The 20,162-nt window shown below is 35.4% G+C and overlaps 1 protein-coding gene across 2 annotated transcripts in view; it reads right to left on the bottom strand.

Annotated features, from left to right (window-relative positions):
• The window catches only part of cindr (CIN85 and CD2AP related), a 32,169-nt gene that overhangs the window by 6,696 nt on the left and 5,311 nt on the right, over positions 1-20,162 (bottom strand). Inside the window, exons 2-9 of one of the 2 annotated variants that reach the window (XM_085951150.1) lie at positions 13,371-13,572; positions 11,699-11,925; positions 9,068-9,259; positions 4,646-4,763; positions 2,849-3,019; positions 2,293-2,406; positions 826-1,029; positions 193-284 (exon numbers count right to left, since the gene is read on the bottom strand). In XM_085951150.1, coding sequence (XP_085807276.1) covers positions 193-284; positions 826-1,029; positions 2,293-2,406; positions 2,849-3,019; positions 4,646-4,763; positions 9,068-9,259; positions 11,699-11,925; positions 13,371-13,572 — 1,320 coding nt within the window. The remainder of the gene's footprint in view (positions 1-192; positions 285-825; positions 1,030-2,292; positions 2,407-2,848; positions 3,020-4,645; positions 4,764-9,067; positions 9,260-11,698; positions 11,926-13,370; positions 13,573-20,162) is intronic. The other variant, XM_085951157.1, reaches the window with a different exon arrangement.

The raw sequence follows: 20,162 nt of genomic DNA, 5'->3' as shown, positions 1-20,162 counted from the left end.
ATCTTGGCAATAGCTGCACATTTAATGATTAATGGAGTTGACTGTTTGAAAGAATGTAAATTTATATCAAAGTTCTTGCGGTTTTAGACAGTTCTAGCGGTAGTTTATACAATATGACGTCTTGCAAGTAACTGAAATATTAGTCCACGAGTCCTTTTTTTAACTTTGATAAAAATGATAAAAAACAATAACCTGAGGAGGCTGGCGAATGTGAACTTCCGTTCGTGAGAGGAAGGTCATCTCTTGTTGCTTGGCTGGGAGGTCGACGTCCAGGAGGTTTTGCCCTAAAAATATCAATTATATCATTATAGATGAACCTACTTTTTGATTCAATGTTTTTCTATTTGTGGACCACACAGTTTCTCAAATCTTGGAGTAATACTAAACACAGAGTAATGACTGCAATAAGGAATCCATCATTGAGACTATATATTATCACCAATGTTCCCTTTAAGGTGTGCGCGTGTTGCGCAAATATCAAAATATATTAATATTATGGTGCGGCCAGGGCTCTTGGGTATCAGACTTTGAAAAACTCTGGATTAAACTATTACAATTTTTGTTTTAACCATGCTAAGTTCTGCTAATAATTAAACTAAGAAAATTATATGGACTGCCACAGATGCGAGGTTGTATCAACAGATTTTTAAATGGATCTTAGCCACTTGCTCAACCTATTTGATTCATACACAAATTGAAAAACAACATGTCATTTTTTTGCCAGGCCCGAGATACAAATCCGGGACCCACGACATTACACGCTGACACGTTACATGCTTGGCCATCACGGGCAGAAATACAATTGAACAAATTAAAAAAAAATACCTTCCGAAGCGAGGATCTACGAGCATGGAAAACCTCTCGACCTGATCGAATCCATCGGCAGGTGGTATAACATCACTATCCAAAGAGGAAGGAGGCCGGTTTATCGAAGCACCGCTTGGGGAAACCGACAGAAGGGAAGGCTCACCACTCGGTTTACTGCTTGAAGCGCCATCAGATACATCCAGTGATGTCTTGTCAGATGATCTAATAAACATACACCGCCATTAAAACAAACAATAGTGTGTAAAATGACAATTAATAATTTCGATAATCAAATTATCCTTTTTGTCTTGCTTGCTTCGTAACCTTTTCTATGCCTCACGATATTACTATGGCAGTATCTGACAGGCCGCAGATATTTAACGACACATGTCGAATGTTGAGCGAAGCTCTTACTAATATCGCTGTACTGCCGATAATTTTCATAATTCTTTGTGGTTTAGTATTTCATAATTATTCAAACAGATGTCACTGTTTGTTCAATGATTTAGATTATGCAAATCAATCGACAGTGGCTAGTTAGTAATTTGAGTTTAAAGTCGGACGAGATATCACTCGTGAAATTTGTATGTGCGGCCTGTCGATCACGGCCTCAATAGAGTGAGAAAACTCGCTGAAGGCATAAAACCGGTTAAGCAGAGTGCAAAGGAATTGATCGACTTATACTAATTGATTAAAAATGCACAACATCATCAAGTGGTCATGATTTTTTGCCTTCCAAACAAATCACAGTTTTTTATACTTACATAATTTAGAACACCTCAGAAACATAACTATTAGAAAAAACACCGAAATTTCCGAACCCTTTACTGCATAGTGTCGCAAATTTGCGACATTTCAAAGTATTTCGATATAGCCAATGCCATCTGTGTAAATTATCAAATAATATCCTTTTTCGATGCCTAGTAAACTGTTTTACCATAAACATCCTACTTTACCGATTTTGTTTGGACATTTCAAGAAATAAAGCATTTCTGCATTATAGTCTATGCATTTATGCTTTGACAGTTGACAAATTTGTATGTACGCGAAAATCCGCATTTGTAAAAAAATGAAAAAAAATGTACAGAAGATTAAAATTGGTTAAATAAAAATATCTACACATCAAATAAGGTGTGTACATTAGTTTTTTATGATTGTTGTCATTAGGTTTTGTATTTTGTCATACTGAAATGTAAGATTTACTAATACATACAAAATTTAATGTAATTTTCGAAAATTCTTTTTTTTATTATTTTTCCTTCATTCACAAGGCATTTTGACACTAAGAAAAAATATAAATTTTCAAAAAAAAAAATCATGCAGTGAAGGGCTAATACAATACGTAACTGAGGTATTGTTCCAAATAACACTGTTAAAAAAAAATACAATGTACATTCTTAGACCCTAGATTTAAACTCGAAACCCACGACTTCATAAGCCAACACGTTACCATTCGTCCATTGCATAATTAACAATTGCATTTACCTTTGATCTCCGCCTAGGACTTTCTGCCGCAGACTGCTGAGTACGGAAGCCACCGGTGAAGACGCTTTCTTGGCGGGAACCGGTGGTTTGCCACTCCCTTCTACTTCCAATGATCTAAAAGACATTTTTCAATTATTATTCTTGCCTTGCGTCTTATTCAGATACTTACTCAGGACTGTCCTAAATAAATATCTGGAGCATCCCCGAATTAAAGTGTTCTATCGGAGATTTATAATACAAGGAAAGATAAAATTATTCGACAATTAACTTGAGTTAATGACATCATGCAGCGTATCATCAAGCTTAAGAATAGTAGAGTGACGTTATCGAAGGAATATACTAAGCAAAAGAAATAGAGACATTGGATCATCGAAAAAGTCCTAAAAAAATCACAAATTAAATTAAATGGACTGTATTGGAAGTAGGATCATGGCAAATGGAAATAAATTAAGAATTCTTATATCTAATAGGTACAAGACATCTACAAGTTGACAATAATATTGATGAATGACGTGCAACATTCTCATTATTGACGGGAATATTTCTGGTGCAATACCTGCGGGGCTTTTGTTTGCTACTAGGGTCACTTTCTACAGATTTTCTGAGTCTCTCTGCAGAGTTATTGTCGCCGGGTTGGCTCGCGGTCGACCTCCTCGACTTCTGTCCGCCATGGTCTGTTAGTTCGAGGGATTTTCTAACTGCTGCGACATTCTCTTGACTGCCAATACTGTAATGACGTATAGGCGGAACATGCGTTAAGAACATAAATGTCCAGCTGCAAGCTAAGCTCGTTGCATTAAGCTACAAAGATTAGTAAATTTGTTTGAATAATTAATGTTATTTTGTACAGATTGTGATGGGGCCGAAATACGCCGACTAGACATGCACGAGCAATGTTATAATAAATAGAAGTATATAATTAATAAAAAATTTGAAACATTAAAACAGTGATCCTCAAAGGGAGGAAAGAGGGAGCTGCCCTAAACAAACAGAATACAAAATCGATACCTCAGATTTTTCACGTGTAAAAATCATTTTTGTGATTATTCTTCTCCAGTATGTAATTTTAAGTGGTCAATGATTCAACTTGTATATTTTGAATAACATCACATTTATATTGATTTTTAGCCAGTATAACATGTGTCATTTTATGTGTTTTTAAGTGGTGATACATTGAATAAGTTGAGAATGCTATCATTATTGAAAGTATAATGTGTATGCTGTTATCAAATTCAACATGAACCTAATGACAAAAATAACAAAAAACCTCAATATATTGAACATACATAACTTGAAAACACCTCAGATATATTATACCTACTAGAAAAAATCACATTTGAAAAAAATGACGCCTGACTGGGTTTCGTATTTTTTTCAAATGTGATTTTTCTAGTAGGTATATAATATCTGCAGTGTTTTCAAGTAATGTATGTTCGATATATGAAATGTTACATTCTCAAATCTTGTGAATTATTCGTTGAATAAAAGAAATGGTTTATTGCAACTTCATTACATTCAAATTGTCTAATAAGAGGTTGAACTTTCTTCGAGATGGAGACTTCTGTGGTGTCCCTATAAAAATCATTGATGTTCCAATTCCAGTTTGACGTAAGTACTATTTTGTATGCAAAAATATTACATACGAGTATGTAATCTCTCATTTGAGAGTTTGTATAAAAATTAGCAGACCCAGTGGGTGTTTTTTTTGCTTCATTTTCATATGTTTAGGCTCCATCTCTATAGAAGAAGGTTTCCTTTAATATCTGTTCTATAAGCATAATAATAAAATATGAAGCCAATAGTATAGCTTAGCTAGCGGTTATGTGCACCTATATTCGAAAGTAGAGCCAACGTCCGCCAAAAATGGGCCACTAAAACAGTATACAGTGGCACCGTAGGCGATTCGCGGGTGTATATGAATTGTCTGCTGCAATGCTACCAAACAATACCACTACAACTGCAAGCCAGCCGCTTTTACTGTGTCCATGGTGCCACTGTATACTGATTTACCTATATAAACATTTATATTAGAATAACCCGGCACTTATGCATTGTAGCCGGATCAAGTGTTTATCCATAATGAGTTATGTGTTTAAAATATATACAAGAATGGCAAACTTTCAGAGAAAACTATGTTCATATTACTCCCCATAGCTATTTTTTGGTGGCATGTCAAGAATTTCCAAGTTATTTAATTTTCTTAGGAAATGTCGTCCTTAGTCGGTGTAGTTGATTCCAACATTTGAAAATGTTGAAGGGAATCGTATTCAGTAACAGGTAAGTAGTGGATAGCTGATGATGGAGGCGGTAATTAAAAATATATATAATTTAGGGTACAGGTTAGTAAGGTCACCTTGATTTTGAAGAGGTGGAGTCTTTCCTATTCATGGAGACCGGCTGGTTTTTGTTAGTTAGGATCTTTACGGGTCTCGCTGGTTTTTTGTCAAACGTTTCAGCCGACGAATTAGTTCCTAGAATAAATAAAATATAATGGTGTATTGAAAATCGCTACGTGCAAAAAATGTTTACATTTTAAATAAATAATAATGCACACTAAATAAATGCTGATGAGAAATTTATTTCATAATGATGGTTCCCCTTCTATCTCTCTATCATAATAAGATAAGATAATAGAATGTAGAAAAAAAGCTGATAAGGTATCCAGTAGGTACTGATATCAATTTGTATATTATTTTGGAACTATTTTCAGTTAAAATAAGACTACCTGTTAATTTTATCAAATTAAAAAAAATTAGCACAGTGGTGGACAACCTATTTGAATGAAGGGCGAATTTATCGATTATCTAATTTTTCAAGGGCCGCAGTGAGTAAAAATGTTAGACTAGACATACCTACATTTTATTATTTTAAATTTAATACAGTAGACTCCCGATTATTCGGGCTAATGGTGGGGAGAGGCGGTACGGATAAATGAAAAACACAGTTAATCCGAATTATGGTTGTTTTCTTTTTAAAATACTACACAATATACAGTACACTCTCAGTAATCTGCCGCTCGATTATCCGACAACTACTATAATCTGCCGTTATTTTTACTAGTTGAAAGCACAAAATCAAGCTCAAAATTCGCCGTTATTCGATTGTCAAATTCAGTAGTCCGTCGCGTACGAGTATTATACAACGCAGATGAGACAGGTTTATTTTGGAAACTTCTCCTTCGTAAAATGTACGCTCAACGCGAAGAAAGCAATGTACCAGGGACGAAAGTGCCCAAGGACCGCATCACAATTATGCCATGCTCCAATGCAACCGGGACACACAAAATAAAGCTTTTGGTCATAGGGAAAGCCAGGAATCCTAAGCCATTCAAGAATATCTACCTCACTGAACAACTGGTTGTGTCAAGTGATTTACTGTTCAATATTTAGTTAATAAACTTAGTTTATAAATACGTATAATTTAGTAAATACTTGATTTTGATTATAAATAAAACCGTAATTTGCTAATACCTACAAATTTCTCAAAAAAACTATTTTTACGAAATACCTATTTTAATTTTTACTATATTTTGTATGTATGCACGATAATCCGCCGCTTTCACTAATTGGACACATGTCTGGTTTTTGGGGTGGCGGATTACTGAGAGAGTACCTACTGTATAATATACATTTCTAAAGCATACAATTATTATTTTAACATGTTTAAAACTCATTATTTATTAAAAAAATATGTGATTTTCGTTTGTTTGCGGGAATCTTTTAATGATTTTCTAATATCAGATCGAATTTTCCTAAGAGTTCTGAACCAATCTTCATGTTTACGAAAGTGAGCGATTTTTTAAAAATAAAACTCGTGCACGGATAATCCGCACACAGATAATCGGAAGTTTACTGTAGTTACATATCAGCTATTCCAATCACTCTCCACTCTGCATTACGTACATATATTATGTATTTGCACGATAGAACTTGTTATGTACTCAACTTGTCTTTTTCAAATAAATAAATATATAAAAATATATAGGAAATTAGAATTTTGTCATATTCAAGGCAAAATTTGGTGATGAAGTATTTGTTATTATGGACCGCATGCATCCCATGGGCCGCGGTTTGTGCATCACTGATTTAGCACAAGAACATAGGTTCGTATCTTGTATTAATTAAAATAAAACCCGGTGACTGGTTCCATTTGTTTAGCAAGACATTCTCCTGGACAAGATATTAATTCATTCATTCATTCTGCCGAAAGCGCGTTTACGCGCCGTAATTACACCAATTCTTACGTTAATTACACCAATTAACTAATTGCGGCATAGAAAGGATTAACATGGGGTTCTGTTATTATTGATTTATACAATGACATTTTTGTTAGGGCAAAATGTAAAGATATAATAATAAAGAAAAGAAATGGGCTTATGGATTATCGATTTTCGAACGCGCGAAAAAGTGATAGCTGTCATAATTATGTATTGTGAACAGAAATCAAGTAAACATAGTTTTGAACCACTTGTTTCCGACAGCAAAGTTGTATTGAGTGCTGATTATCTACGTAATCACAAAAGACTGTCAGTATTAAAAGTGTTTTATTATACAGTGAGTTCTGGACTTATGACAGATAACGACGACACACTATATTTCTTTACATCTGGAATTAAACAGTTGTCAAACCAGTCTTGAATCCATCCATGCCTTTTTATTCCAACGATATTGTAGCTATAAAGTAAACTTATCGATTCCTTTAAAGGCTCTTGGATTTTTAGAATGATAAATCAAAAATGGCTTCAGTTTATAACTAGAGACATTTCCACTCAACAAAGGGGTTACACAATATTAAATTTACATGATCTAAAGCCAGGCATGCACTTATCTTCTATTGGAATGTATCCTCACAATATGATAGCTTTCACGTTTTTTAAATCTTTTAAATCGGCCGGAGCTTGCGTGACAAGTCTGACATTGTTTTCCAGCACTCAGGCTGTTTTATTATTTTTATTGTCATCTCTATGTTTATTGTCTTTCTCTTATTTTTTTCACTCTAACTAGCCATTTTAGGAGTGAAAAAATCAGAAATAAATTATGCAAAAACAAATTAGAACTCCAAATGTAAACCGTGAGTAAACCAAACGCACACAAAGGGTGACTAACTTGCACATTGTTTAAAAAATTATAGATGACACAATCGATTGCATTATCTTATTTACACCAGCAGCGCTGGCGGTATGACAAAAACTTTAAAAACGGATTTTTTTGTTTGTCATAACCTTGTTATAGGATTAGTTTGTCGAATAGACCAAATGTCAAATGTTCAGGAAACGAAAAACAAATTTCATTATCCTACATGGAGGTATTTAAATTGTTGTTTTTACAGCATATGAATGCTGTATTCATTACAAAGTAATTTAAAGAAAAGGATGGTTCTGGTCCATTTAGATACAAAAAATCACTCTGCATTAAAAGGTCGATTTCAACAAAAACGGATATTCGACAAACCAATCCTATAGCGACGATAAGTGTGAATGGTCGTAAGTCGAAAACTCGCTGTATAGGTATTGGAATACAAGATATTGAAACCAGTTTGTGTATTTCAATCATTGATTTAGCATATAGAATAGGCATTTGATTAAATTAGTTTAGGTTTGAAAAAACTTTTGGACCACTCTCATCTTATGCAAAAATCAAACAATAACAACATCTGAAATCAATAAAATATTATTGTTTTCAGTTTCTAGTCGAAAAATACCTGTACGGGATAAAAATTTAGTATATTATGTACTTTTTTAATAAGAAAATAAAAACGTCCTTATATTCCCTTACTATCTTTGCACAAGATAAAACGTTTTGTGGTTACTGTGTATTCTCCGATAGATTTAGATATTTTTGGAGACAATTTATGGTAAAGATAAATATGTATCTTACGACTTAAGACGATACTTCAGTGAAACAGCAAATAATTTTCAACTATAGGCGCGACGAAATTTTGGACTCGCTGGCAATCTGAGAGCGAACGTCGAGGTGTGAATACGTCAATTTGTTTCGTGATGGCGACGGGGGTATTAATTCTTAAATCGTGTAAAGATGACTGAAAACGTTACCCATTTAATTGAAAAAGAAAATATGTCAATGAATTTAATATTATTGTTACTAATAGAACATTAAATGGACGCATGTTGGATTTATATGACAAATTGTATTTTGTTCGGCATGCGTCATTTGCACCCAAGACCCGCAATCCGCGCATCACCTAGCCACGATCTTTTTAGACCATGCCTCAACTGAGGTACAGCCTTAATACATATGGGGAATATAATTTTGAATGAATATGAATGATCATAATTTTGAAGCGGGCCCCCAGGCCAGGATTTTTGGTGGACCGTCTTACCGATCGCTGAAGTTAAAGGCAGTGTGAAACTTTACAGCAGCATTTTCAAAAATGGTGTTCGAGATCAAATCAAAAGTATTCAGTGAATTTTTAATGTTTTTTTTTGTAGTGTTGAATACATCCACTTGAATTATAGAGTTATCGAGTATCGATACACAGTAATCAAAATTTGCATCGCACAAACACATATTTTAAAACGTTAATATTGATAAAGTAAAATAGCGCTAGTATTTTTTTTACTATTAGAGCAAATTTGTGTTTAACTCTTATTTGGTTGACCCACCACGCCGGGCCCCCAGGCTAGAGCCCTGTCATTCATATTATTTTATAATCTCATACATTTTGTATTCAAATATATCATTTATATTAATCGACAACTTATTGTTCGAGGCTCTGCTATTTTTGACAGAATGCAACTAAAATGAAAGTGTTTTACCATGTGACAAGGTAGGCAGAACGGTGACAAAGTTATCAGGGAAGAGTCCAGCTCGCCCTCTCAATTCGCCTCTCCACCACCCTTGGTCGGGAACGTCTCGTGTGAGGATTGTGACGATGTCTCCCTCTGCCAATGTCAGCTCGTCGCCGTTGGCCGCAGTGTAAGGAAACAGGACCTTGCACTGCTCTCGCACTAAAAAAATAATTAATCTTCTGACTATTTCTTTTATCCTTTCAATTCATTCATGATAGCTTAAAACCTTACAAATATCTATGCAGTAGATGTATATTTAAAATGTATATGGCCAAGCTACATTATATATTCTCTATATGATTATACAATATTTGTTTGTATTATTACCAAATGAAACCCTTTTCCATAAAAAGGTCTCTAATGCCATATCAGGAATTTAACCTCAATATTAAAATATCCCTGACAAAAGTTAACCAGCCCTGCCTTACAACAAAAAAATAAATACTTTTCGAAACAAACAGGCTTCCTCAGCGCCCATTCAAACCAAACGCATAACATACCTGCTAGCTCCCAAGGTCGTCCCAGACCCCAAGCGCATACCGTTAAGATAGCCGAGCCCGACGAAAACCTTGCAATTTTTCAAACCTACCCTTGCTCTTCTCCTCAGCAGACTAGATCCCCCAAATGTAAGAATACCCTTTGAAAATCAGTTAGTTAAAACCTACCATGGAGAGCAGATAATACGAAAAAGATGTGCCCCGTCGCTCGCGGGTGAAGTTACGAGCAAAATTACGTAATCACCCGCGTCCCAATGATTGTGCCCCTAGTGTTACGGTGTTATTGATAAATAATGTGGTAATAATATAAAGTGAAGTGCAAACCAATTAATTATTACGTGCCCCTAAATAATCAACCTCCTTAATTCGCGACAATCAACTGTTTCGCCCCAACGCCCCATAATAATCGTAATTATCCTAAGAATACTGAATCAATGGTTACCTCCCCCCATGTGCAACTGTATTGTTTTTGTTTTGAATAAATAAACGCAGCTCTGCGCGGAGCGCTATCAAATTAAATCACTGTGTTCCTAATATATTTTTTTTTTGTCCATATTATAATGTGATCAATTCTCGTATGCCTCTCTCATCACCAAAGTAGCAAGAACAAAGCCAACCTTCATATGTGAGTTCTTCGTTTTCAGAGTATTAGTATTTAGTAGTTATTTGGGAGTGCACATTCACCGACCTTCCTATTGTATTATTAGAAACTGTAGTGGTCTTCAAACTTCATTTTGCGGGGCCTGTATTCAAAGTAATGCACCTTGACCAATTACCAGGGGCGTCACAAGCTGTTTGAAAAATATAATAATTCAAGAGAATCCCAACGTTGCACCAGTTTGTAACTTCCAATACTTCCTTTTCACAATACAAAAATTGTTTTTGAACAGCACCTTTCTCACATTAGCAATTGGTTTCAAAAATACTTTCAATATAGTTAACATGGAGAATTTCACAGGGTATCACGAAATGAAACAGTTTGAAAAGCACTGCCTTAGTATGTAATGATACTTTCAGAGCCATAAAGAAAATTAAATCACATCAATCAATTACAGACCCGGCTTATTAAAATTTTAGAATATCCTATGGTGCTGATTCGCACACTGTGAAAATCTCTGGACCTTTGCCTCCTCAATGATAAGGAGAAAGGACTTCGTTTTCATTGAGATTTCAAGATTGAGAATCGTGAACCAAATGATTTGGTCACCTGACAGTCATTTCCACGGTTCGGCTACATCTCTCTCAGCATTCAGCTGTAAGTAGAATTAGTTTCAGTCGAAAGCCTGTGGTACTCCTGATTTGGTCTGCCCATCTGGAGGGAGCTCTTCCCTCGTTTTCTCTGATTTTCTACCTGACCAAACACCAACTCCAAATACAACTCCTCAGATGGCAGCGCGGATTAAGCGTTGTGGGTCCCAGGTTCGAATCCTGGGTCTGGCAAGTACACATATTGTTTTTCAATTTGTGTATGAGTTAGAGTATGGACCTAATAGGTTGAGCAAGTGGCTGACATCCATTTCTCATAAAAACAAAAATCTGGTATACAAACCTCCACTCTGTGGAGGCCCATATCGTCGGTGTTTTGTAAAAAGGGCGAATCAACCATTTTGGCGAAATTGAGATTTTAATGAAAATACAATATGTACCCCACTAGCTTTGTTGTGTAAAAACGGCGAATTTTTATCTCCACAGGAAAGTACTCAAAAACGATAATCGACTAAAAAATAATTAAAAATAACGAAATAAAAAGCAAATGTGACATATTAGGCCTTTTAAAATATTATATAATAATACCTATTGTAATGACAGTATTCTTTCTAAGCTTTATTATAAACTTGTTAGATATTTATAATCATCTACAGGTAAAAAACAAATAAACGTCAAAAGTTAAAAATCCTCCTCCTGTAAAGTAGCATTTTGGTTAATTCGCCCTTTTTACAAAACACCGACGATATGATCCTATTAGGATTGGACATGGTCGAAAGAAAAATACCACGAGTTATTCCAGATTCTCATCTTCCATGCGGGCTATATGACCAAAAAATGAGAGAGCGAAAGGACAACGCCCTATGAAATGGTACACAGGTGTTAGCCAACATACCTGCTTTGGGTGGTAAAACAGGAGGCGGCTGGACAACTGGTTCTAGTGGCACAACAAAGTTGGAAGGAAAGACTCCCTGTTGATTGTCCCGCTGCCCCCTCCACCAGCCTTCCTCTACTTCGCCCAGCACTTGAATGATGTCGCCGACCGACAGACTCAGCTCGTCGTGATTGGCCGGCTGGTAGCTGAACATCGCTCGGCAATACTGAGGGTTGGGGTTGGGATGCCTGCAACATTACAAAATTTTTATATAGGGCGGTGAGTATAGTTTCTTGCCTTTTTGATGCATTATGATGGTTATGTAAAGTACGGCAACTTTTGGCAACATGTTGTGGTCGATCCACAGCATGGGCATAACAGATTAGATAAATGGCTAACAACCAATACTAGCAGTGTATTGAGATAATCTTCGTTTTGTGAAGGATCATAATTATCCACTGCTTAGGAACAAAAATGGTAATAAACTTGTTCACCAATTTATGACCAGTTTATATTGATTTTAATAAATGAAATCATATTAGACACGCATAGTAAGTGTTGGATTTTTCATTGTAAATTACAGATGAATCTCAATTTGATAGTAGTGATTTTTGTGTTTTAGTAACATTTGATCATTTGGACCGGCTGAAGGTGATAATCCTTGAAACATTCTTTTTCAGGTCTCCGTCAATTCACTGGATGTCTGCAATCAAACTACTTATTGCTATCACCGATATACTGTTATCAAATTGACTGAAGACCCGCAATACCTCCATTTAGAATGGAATTCCTTACTCATGCAGTATCTTTCTTGCCTGATCTAGAATTTCCACTTGTCTATGTGACTTTTAAAATCGCATGTGTCATTTAACCAGTGTGTTTACAATAGTTTTGATTAATATATTCACTAAACACACGTTGTTGTAACAAGTTCAAGTAAAAGGGTTTTGTCAATGCTCTTAAAAAACTCCTAACCATGATTCCGATAACAATTGCATATTAAAGTAACCCTACATGGAAAAAATTGTATTTTATCATCGATTTTTGTTGGAAGATGTCAACAAAACATCAATCATTTTCCTCAATGAATAACCATACATACACTTATCTGTAGTATTTTTTAAATCTTTATAAAACCTAGCATTTTTTCTTGTCAAATACTTACTTGTTATCATACTACATCTGTCAAATTTTTGTCGACAAACATTGGCAACACCGTCTCTGATGAGTAATGCACAAATTGTGTATTCTTTGATTTCTACAAGCAGCTTCAAATTTGACTCAAAATAAATGCTACCATATCAAAAAAATGAAGATTTTTGAATTTTAATTTTAGCAGTTTAACATCGGGCCAAAAGCGTATTTCATTTTCTCTATTTTACAAGAGACACCAAACACGTAAAAGTAAATTTACACTCCACTAACATTAATATGAAAGTGTTTTCAGCAAATACGTATATAAATTATCTTTTATTTATTGAATTTCTCCAGTCTCAATGTTTTTTTATCTCCAGTACCATACGTAACGTAAAATTGCCAAAAATCGAGATGGGTGTCTTTGATCCTAAGGTGCCGAAATTAGGATTAATAACAAGGTTAACAATACTGAACAGTGAACACGGACGAGTGAAATAGTGCAATTTCCTGTTGATCATTTTGTCATTGCCGCTATACGATGACGATGTTGACTGACCTCAAGGTGACTCCGTTGAGGACATCGTGCACGCTTCCGATGACTTTGACGAAGTTGTCAGGGAAGAGGCCCTTCCTCCTTCCCAGTTCTCCGAACCACCAGCCCCCCGGTCTCCTCTCCACGGATCGGATTGTGTCGCCGCGGCACAGACTCAGTTCGTCTTCGTCTGCCGCTGTGTAGTCGTGCTCCACCACCACATTTACTGCAACAACACCAAAGTACCATTTAGCTATTTTTATCTTAATCAAACACCAGCTCTATGTGACATATGAAGCGCCTAGTTTCAAAACCCCCTGAAACGATTTTAGGTAGTTTTGAGAAAAATGAGAAAAACTCATATCTATAAAATCGGTGAACTTGATGTATATATTATTTAATTCGTACATTCTAAAGAGTATTTTGGCTTACTTATCCATTTTAGCAGTATTTGAAAAACCACACCCAACCATTTTAGCGGGTTTTGAAATTTACCCTAATTTTTGGTCATACGTATTGACGGTTTTTGGCGTTTTTAAAGTTCAATCTTTGGCCATCATATAGGTAACAAAAATATCCATCTAAATACAGTCGAACTTGGTTATTACGAGGAAGATGGGGCCGACTGAATTTGTTCGTTATATCATAGAATAGGTATTTTTAAATGAGTGGTCACATAACACAAAAACCACCGTAAAAATCCCCGAAACAAGCATGGCATTCATAAACTACAAAAGAAGTTGTCTATTGTAATGAACACTGGTAGGTAACTAGAGTTCACAAACCTTGGATTTTTTACTTATTTCAACCATATGCGTGGATACTTTTTCAATATTGTCGGTAAAAACACCAATTAGGTAGGTACATAGACACTTAACTAGTGTCATAAACGTAATGCGATCCCGGCAGCATGCTGCCGGGTCGGATTTTAATGCTTAGGGTCGAAATGTTTTTAAACGATCAACACATTAACAGTTTTAAGAAAAATTTTGACAATATTTTAGCTCGGTATATCCGATAAGTTGCTTGTTATAACAGTGAATAAATGTATGGCGAAAATCATAAACTAAAATGTCAACAAATGTTTCCTCGTTACATCCGAGATTTCGCTATATCCGTGATCGTAATAACTGAGTGCGACTGTACATATCTAGGTAACTCAAAATTTTTCATAAACCGTTGTAGGGGGATTTGAAACTAGGCGCTTCATATTATGTTCTGCATGTAATAAATGGTTAAAATCTGTTTGCGGAAGATAAAAAACGATTGAAGTACACTTACATACATTGATATCTAACATAATAAAACATCAATATAAGTAAAATCGTGAGACTATCTAGGAATCAAGGTAAAATATCAACCATATTTAAAAATCAAAAGAAATGGTAGTCAATATTACAGAATTTGATGAAACACCAATTGGCATGATTAGATTAACATGTTAGGTGATTCTCAACCTTTTTACGGCTGCGGACCACTGAAAATAGGAGACACGTTTTGCAGACCACTCCGAAATAAAAAAATATTATTTACATGGTAATATAATACAATAAACTTTCGATCGATGATCGCAGTTGATTTCGTCATGTAAAACAATTAATCTATTTTAAGAACAAAAACACAATGCATAAACACGTCTTGCAGGTGCACGGGATTTGAAGATTTTATTGGAATTTTTAGCATATGCATTTGGAGTATTTTGGAGTATAACACTGGTCTATATCATATATTAATTAGGTTGGATATATGCCCGAAATGATATTTGGATTATTTAGAACTAGGAAATTGGTGTGTATTATAATAGGAGTAGGCTTATGTACCATAAATCTCAAATACCCATTTTTTAAAACCAAACATTGCTCAAGGTGGAGGACACCCTTTCTGGAATTGATGGATATAAAATATCCTTCATAGCTCCACTTAGATTCCGTAATCAAACATTTTATTTCATTACATTCTCGAAGAATTGTTTTTTTTCTAGATGCCTTTATGGATACCTCGCATTTACTATAGAGGTTTCTTTCAGTACTTTTCACGCAAACTACTCTACTTGATGCTAGTCAAATGAAATTTGTGCCGGCTGAGAAATATGCCTTCTTGAAAACTATTCTTCTACCCGCATCGGGTATTGCTAATTTAAATTCGGCCATATTAAATGCTGGGAGGTATTAACGTGGCGGTACACGGAGAGCCGCAAATTAAACCTTACAAACATACCTTTTTTTGGAAATATATTAAAAGTAGGTAAGTATATTATCATAAAGACTATTTTGGTTAAGCATTTCACCATGGTTATATTAAATTATTAGTAAAGCCTCAATTACATTCAGCTTCTTTACGAGCTGTTTATTGGCGAATTTACAATCTGCCTGTAAAGTCGCCCAGTATAATCATCGAATAAGCTAATAAACAGGTTATAAAAACTCTACCAAGAAAAGTTGAAAGCCGGTCAACTTTACACGCTACACGCCGGCGTGTGGGCCTACTGCGTCTGCGCAGTACCAACCTCCCGGTAAAAAAACGAACTACGTTCCGTCAAAATAGTCGCTGGCTTGTGGGTTCACAGCGAATGGAAAGTTTTGTGTGTAATCATCAAATCGCAGTAGCTGAATCACCCGCTTTTAAATTCGCCAATAAACAGCTCGTAAAGAAGCTCAATGTAATTGAGGCTTAAGTGAGTGAATTAATGAGTGTAAAGTACAGCGTATATACACGCTGATTTCCTATGGCCGGCCTTGCGTGCACGGAATTGCTTGTGGGATACATTTGTTTATTGGTTTTTTGTATGAGTAGAGCAGAACCAGTCCTATTTCGCCACAGTGTGTCATTAGTTGTTTTCATTTAGATTTCTGGATGTATAATTTTATACAATCAAATACTATTTATAGAAGTCGATAGTTTCATTCATTACGAATTAAACATAATTTGTGATGTAAAAAAGATAAGGATGTAATTTTAAAGGGAAAGATAAGGTTAAAAACATGTGAGCCAAGTTAAATGATAAGATTGAAAGGATATTTTCATGAAGACATGTAAGTACTGACTTTTGAAATGTAAATGAACCTTCAGAATTTTAAAGTCGCCTATTTATTATCAGGCACACCTATTTTGAAAGGTTGAAAACTTATCTGATCAGTGATAAAAAGGTACGTTATGAGGCTAATCAACCAATTGACATGGAAATATAGGTGTGTGTCAGACTATAATTTTACTGAAGTGCACATGAAGAAATATGCCATAATATTATAGAATTAAGGCCTGATGCATAGAATGTCGACGATATTTATAACTAACTCTTAGCCAGCTCTCACATCTAAACTCGCCTCGTCTGCCGCACAGCCATAAATCAAACCTCCCCCCAAGAACATCAATCCATTGTTATATATAAAGACCACGCACATCTACCTAGCGATAGGCGAGCCTGTATAGGAATAACCAATTCGTAGGTGTTTGTATGCGTCCTGGCGTATTCGACTCGCAGCCCGAGAAGCATGCAACTTGTCGATTGCAACAGTAGATGTTTTTTTCAAACTAAAAAATCGCATTCGACCAATCTGCGGAGCTCCATATGGCAACGTGTGTTTTGTGAATAATGATGACATCACGTCGACGTAGTCGACACGTTGCAGGCAAGACGAGGTTTGATGTGAGAGCTGGCTTAATTAAGAAAGCTATGCACAGTTGAAAGTGGAATGATAGACAACAAAACAGCGATTGATCGATCGTAACAGACATTTCCAACTTTGAGTAGGCTGTGATCTACCACACTTTACCATTGTCATTTTTCAACTTGAACCGAGGACAATTAAACAATAACACATGTCTTTCACTATCGCAAAGAAACATTTTCCATTCAACTAATTGGCACTAATTGTCAAAATCTTCTCCTATTGTGTAAAAAGCCTACTGCATGATGGTAAGGGGACTACGCCACTGTTTAAAGCGTGAGGATTCACATGTTCTCTTTCTCTCCCTCATTATCATGAAATATTTTCAGTTTCTCTGCGAGAGTTCTAGTTTTCTTCATGGGGGGGCATTTTAGTTGCGACTTATAAAAATTCGTGACACGAGATGCAAGGCAAGCCTGAGCGCCGACCGACCTGTGCAAACAAAGCGACGTTCTGAAAGGTCTGTTTGTATCATAAACAATTCTACGAAAGCGAAATTAAAAATATTCAACATTAACGGTCAATCGGGATAATATTTGTGACGGGACCATAATATTTAGACGATAGATTGAGGAAAACGATAAATCGGGGAACGGTTAATGTAGGATTATTTAACATTGTTCATATGGGTGTTTGGCCGGACTTTCAAAGAAGAACGATCCGTGCAGGAAAAGGATTTATGCGAGAACGGTAGATCGGGGTTCCACTGTATTTGTTATCTGAGTCCCGGAGTTACGAATTTGCAGGAAAATGAAAAAAAAACTATAAAAAACATAAAAAAACACAAGCGCAATAGCTCACAGTCATCAAATGTCACTTTAAATCTTTCAATCCCAAACTCCTACGCTGTTTCTGTTTTGCTCACATGTCTTTTTCTGTTCTAAACGTGTCCCAATTAAAACCATTTACTAAGTAATTTTGGTGCCCGTTTTAAGCGGATTCGCTTTAAGTATCCTTTCGGTCCCAATTGCCCTCGGATAACGAGAACCCCCTGTATAAGCTTTTAATATTTTTATGATTTTCAATTGGTACAACCGACCAAAACCTATCCTACGATCAACGCGTTGGGCATTTCTGGTTTCTAAGATGCACTCAGAATTTGGAGACATCGAAATATTAATATACATCTGTTTTATAATCAATGCAATACAGTGTTATTTGCAAAACAACAAGGACCCACTTCGCGAGCCTAATACAACAAAGTTCTAAGTGTTCGTCCTTGAAAAAACAAACCCAACAATGAAGTAGTATTCTAAGCTGCCTCATTGTTACTTTTGTTTCTCCAAAGACAAACACTTAGAACCTTGTAGTTCTCCACTCGCGACTTGTTAATGCTATCAATGAATAGGAAGTTACTTAATTTGATAAATATACTTACTCAATAGAAAATTGATAAAATGGGTTCTGATAAGTATTATTAAATAAAAATAATATTATTATATTTACTTAGGTCTTTGATGACTAAGCCCTGACTCAGTGAAATTTATTGGAATGAGAATTAAATGTTTCCTGCTCCGTATCACAAAAACAGGATACAGTACAATTAATATTGTAGGATAGGTCTGGTAAAAATATTATGTGCCTACATACACAATAGGTTAATTATTGTTAATCGAGACACTGATTAAATTTACAAGGTCAATAAGAAACCAGTATATTTCTTAGATTAGCATGAATCTGATAAACTGAGTATTTTAGCATCAAAGGGTTTATAAATCCAAAAATCAAAATGATGCCGTAACAGAAAAAAACTTTTGAGAGTTTTATTAGGGATACTTACTTACATAGGTATATATATTTATTTGATATGCAATATGATTTTAAAAATTCAATAACTTGCATGAGGGTGACAGAGCTGTTCCATTCAGTAGAGTGTAGTGACTACAAAGAAGGAATCGAGTAAAGAAAATTTGCAATGTATAGAACAGTATATTTCAATCTTTTTACTGAAGCCGCACACCTGCCAAATACCTATACTTAATTTTTTTTTTTTAAATATTAATAACCATGCCCTTGCTTTTTCATACAAGGTGGTTGGGTGGGTTAGTTGCATTGATGTGGGGCTAATTAGGTTCCTCCATTTATATTTTTAATTTTCTTTATGGCCAGGATTAAATATTTTGTGTAGTGTTCTATTGCTTAGTACTTCGTGAGGCTTTTGGAGGTCAATTTCATGATTATGCTGTCTACACCGAGTCCTGATAGTCCATCGCTCCCTTTCTAGTATAGGGCAGTCGTTGATGACATGCCACACAGTTTGAGATGTGTTGCCGTCACATGGACAACAGTCATCATCCCTCAATTTAAATCTTTTTAGATAAGCTCGCACCGCTCCGTGGCCTGTTAGTATCTGTGTGAGTTTGTGTGATATATTTATGTTCCTGGCAAGAGAGACGGCAGAGTTTAGGTTTGGAATAAATTTCTGCGTTATTGATCCTGTGGCGGATGTTGTGTATCTGTGGTTCCATAGCTCTATTGTGTCTTCATTTAGTCTTAATTATATAACAATTAGACATGATGCTCCCTATAAACAAAATGTGACTAACACCAGTCAATTGGGATTGGTCCGGTAATGGAAATGGCTCGAAAGGAAGAAGAGACCAATGTTCGACAAATTGACAGATCAATTGGAAGATAGTCATATGGAGCAGATCATTATACTTCTTAACATTTGAAGGCAGATCAAATTACTTCATTTAAGATTTAATCTTCTCATATAATATATTATGAATGTCACATCTATAGAGTATTTTCTGCTCATGTGCGATGAAAATGCCATATTTAAAATTAATAATTAAAGACAGCATAATAGCACCTGTACACGTGCATGAATTTACTTGGAGCAATAGTGTGTATTTTAAACTATCGCGATAATAACTGTTCACACGTAAAAGTGCTGACTGTCTCACCAATCTCATTCTTAAAGAGTAAGCGAGACGCGATGTTGTCATTTTATAGTTCCATTTGACAAGTTGTGAAAATCGGTTAACCTCAAAATGAGCGGTGTAGTTCGTTTTTTTACCGGCAGGTTTGCCACTATCGTTCTACAGCGCAGGCGCAGATATCGAACAAATCCAATTGTCGCATGAAAATTCAGAAGATTCCGAACTTTTTTGATTCATGCATGCAATCTTGCAACTTGTATGAT

The sequence above is a fragment of the Rhyacophila brunnea genome, unplaced genomic scaffold (genome assembly GCF_057557595.1).
Source record: "Rhyacophila brunnea isolate RB1 unplaced genomic scaffold, BYU_Rbru_1.0 scaffold_10, whole genome shotgun sequence".
Lineage (NCBI taxonomy): Eukaryota > Metazoa > Arthropoda > Insecta > Trichoptera > Rhyacophilidae > Rhyacophila > Rhyacophila brunnea.
Note: the sequence above shows the minus strand (reverse complement) of the source record. Positions and strands in the feature narration are given on the sequence as shown.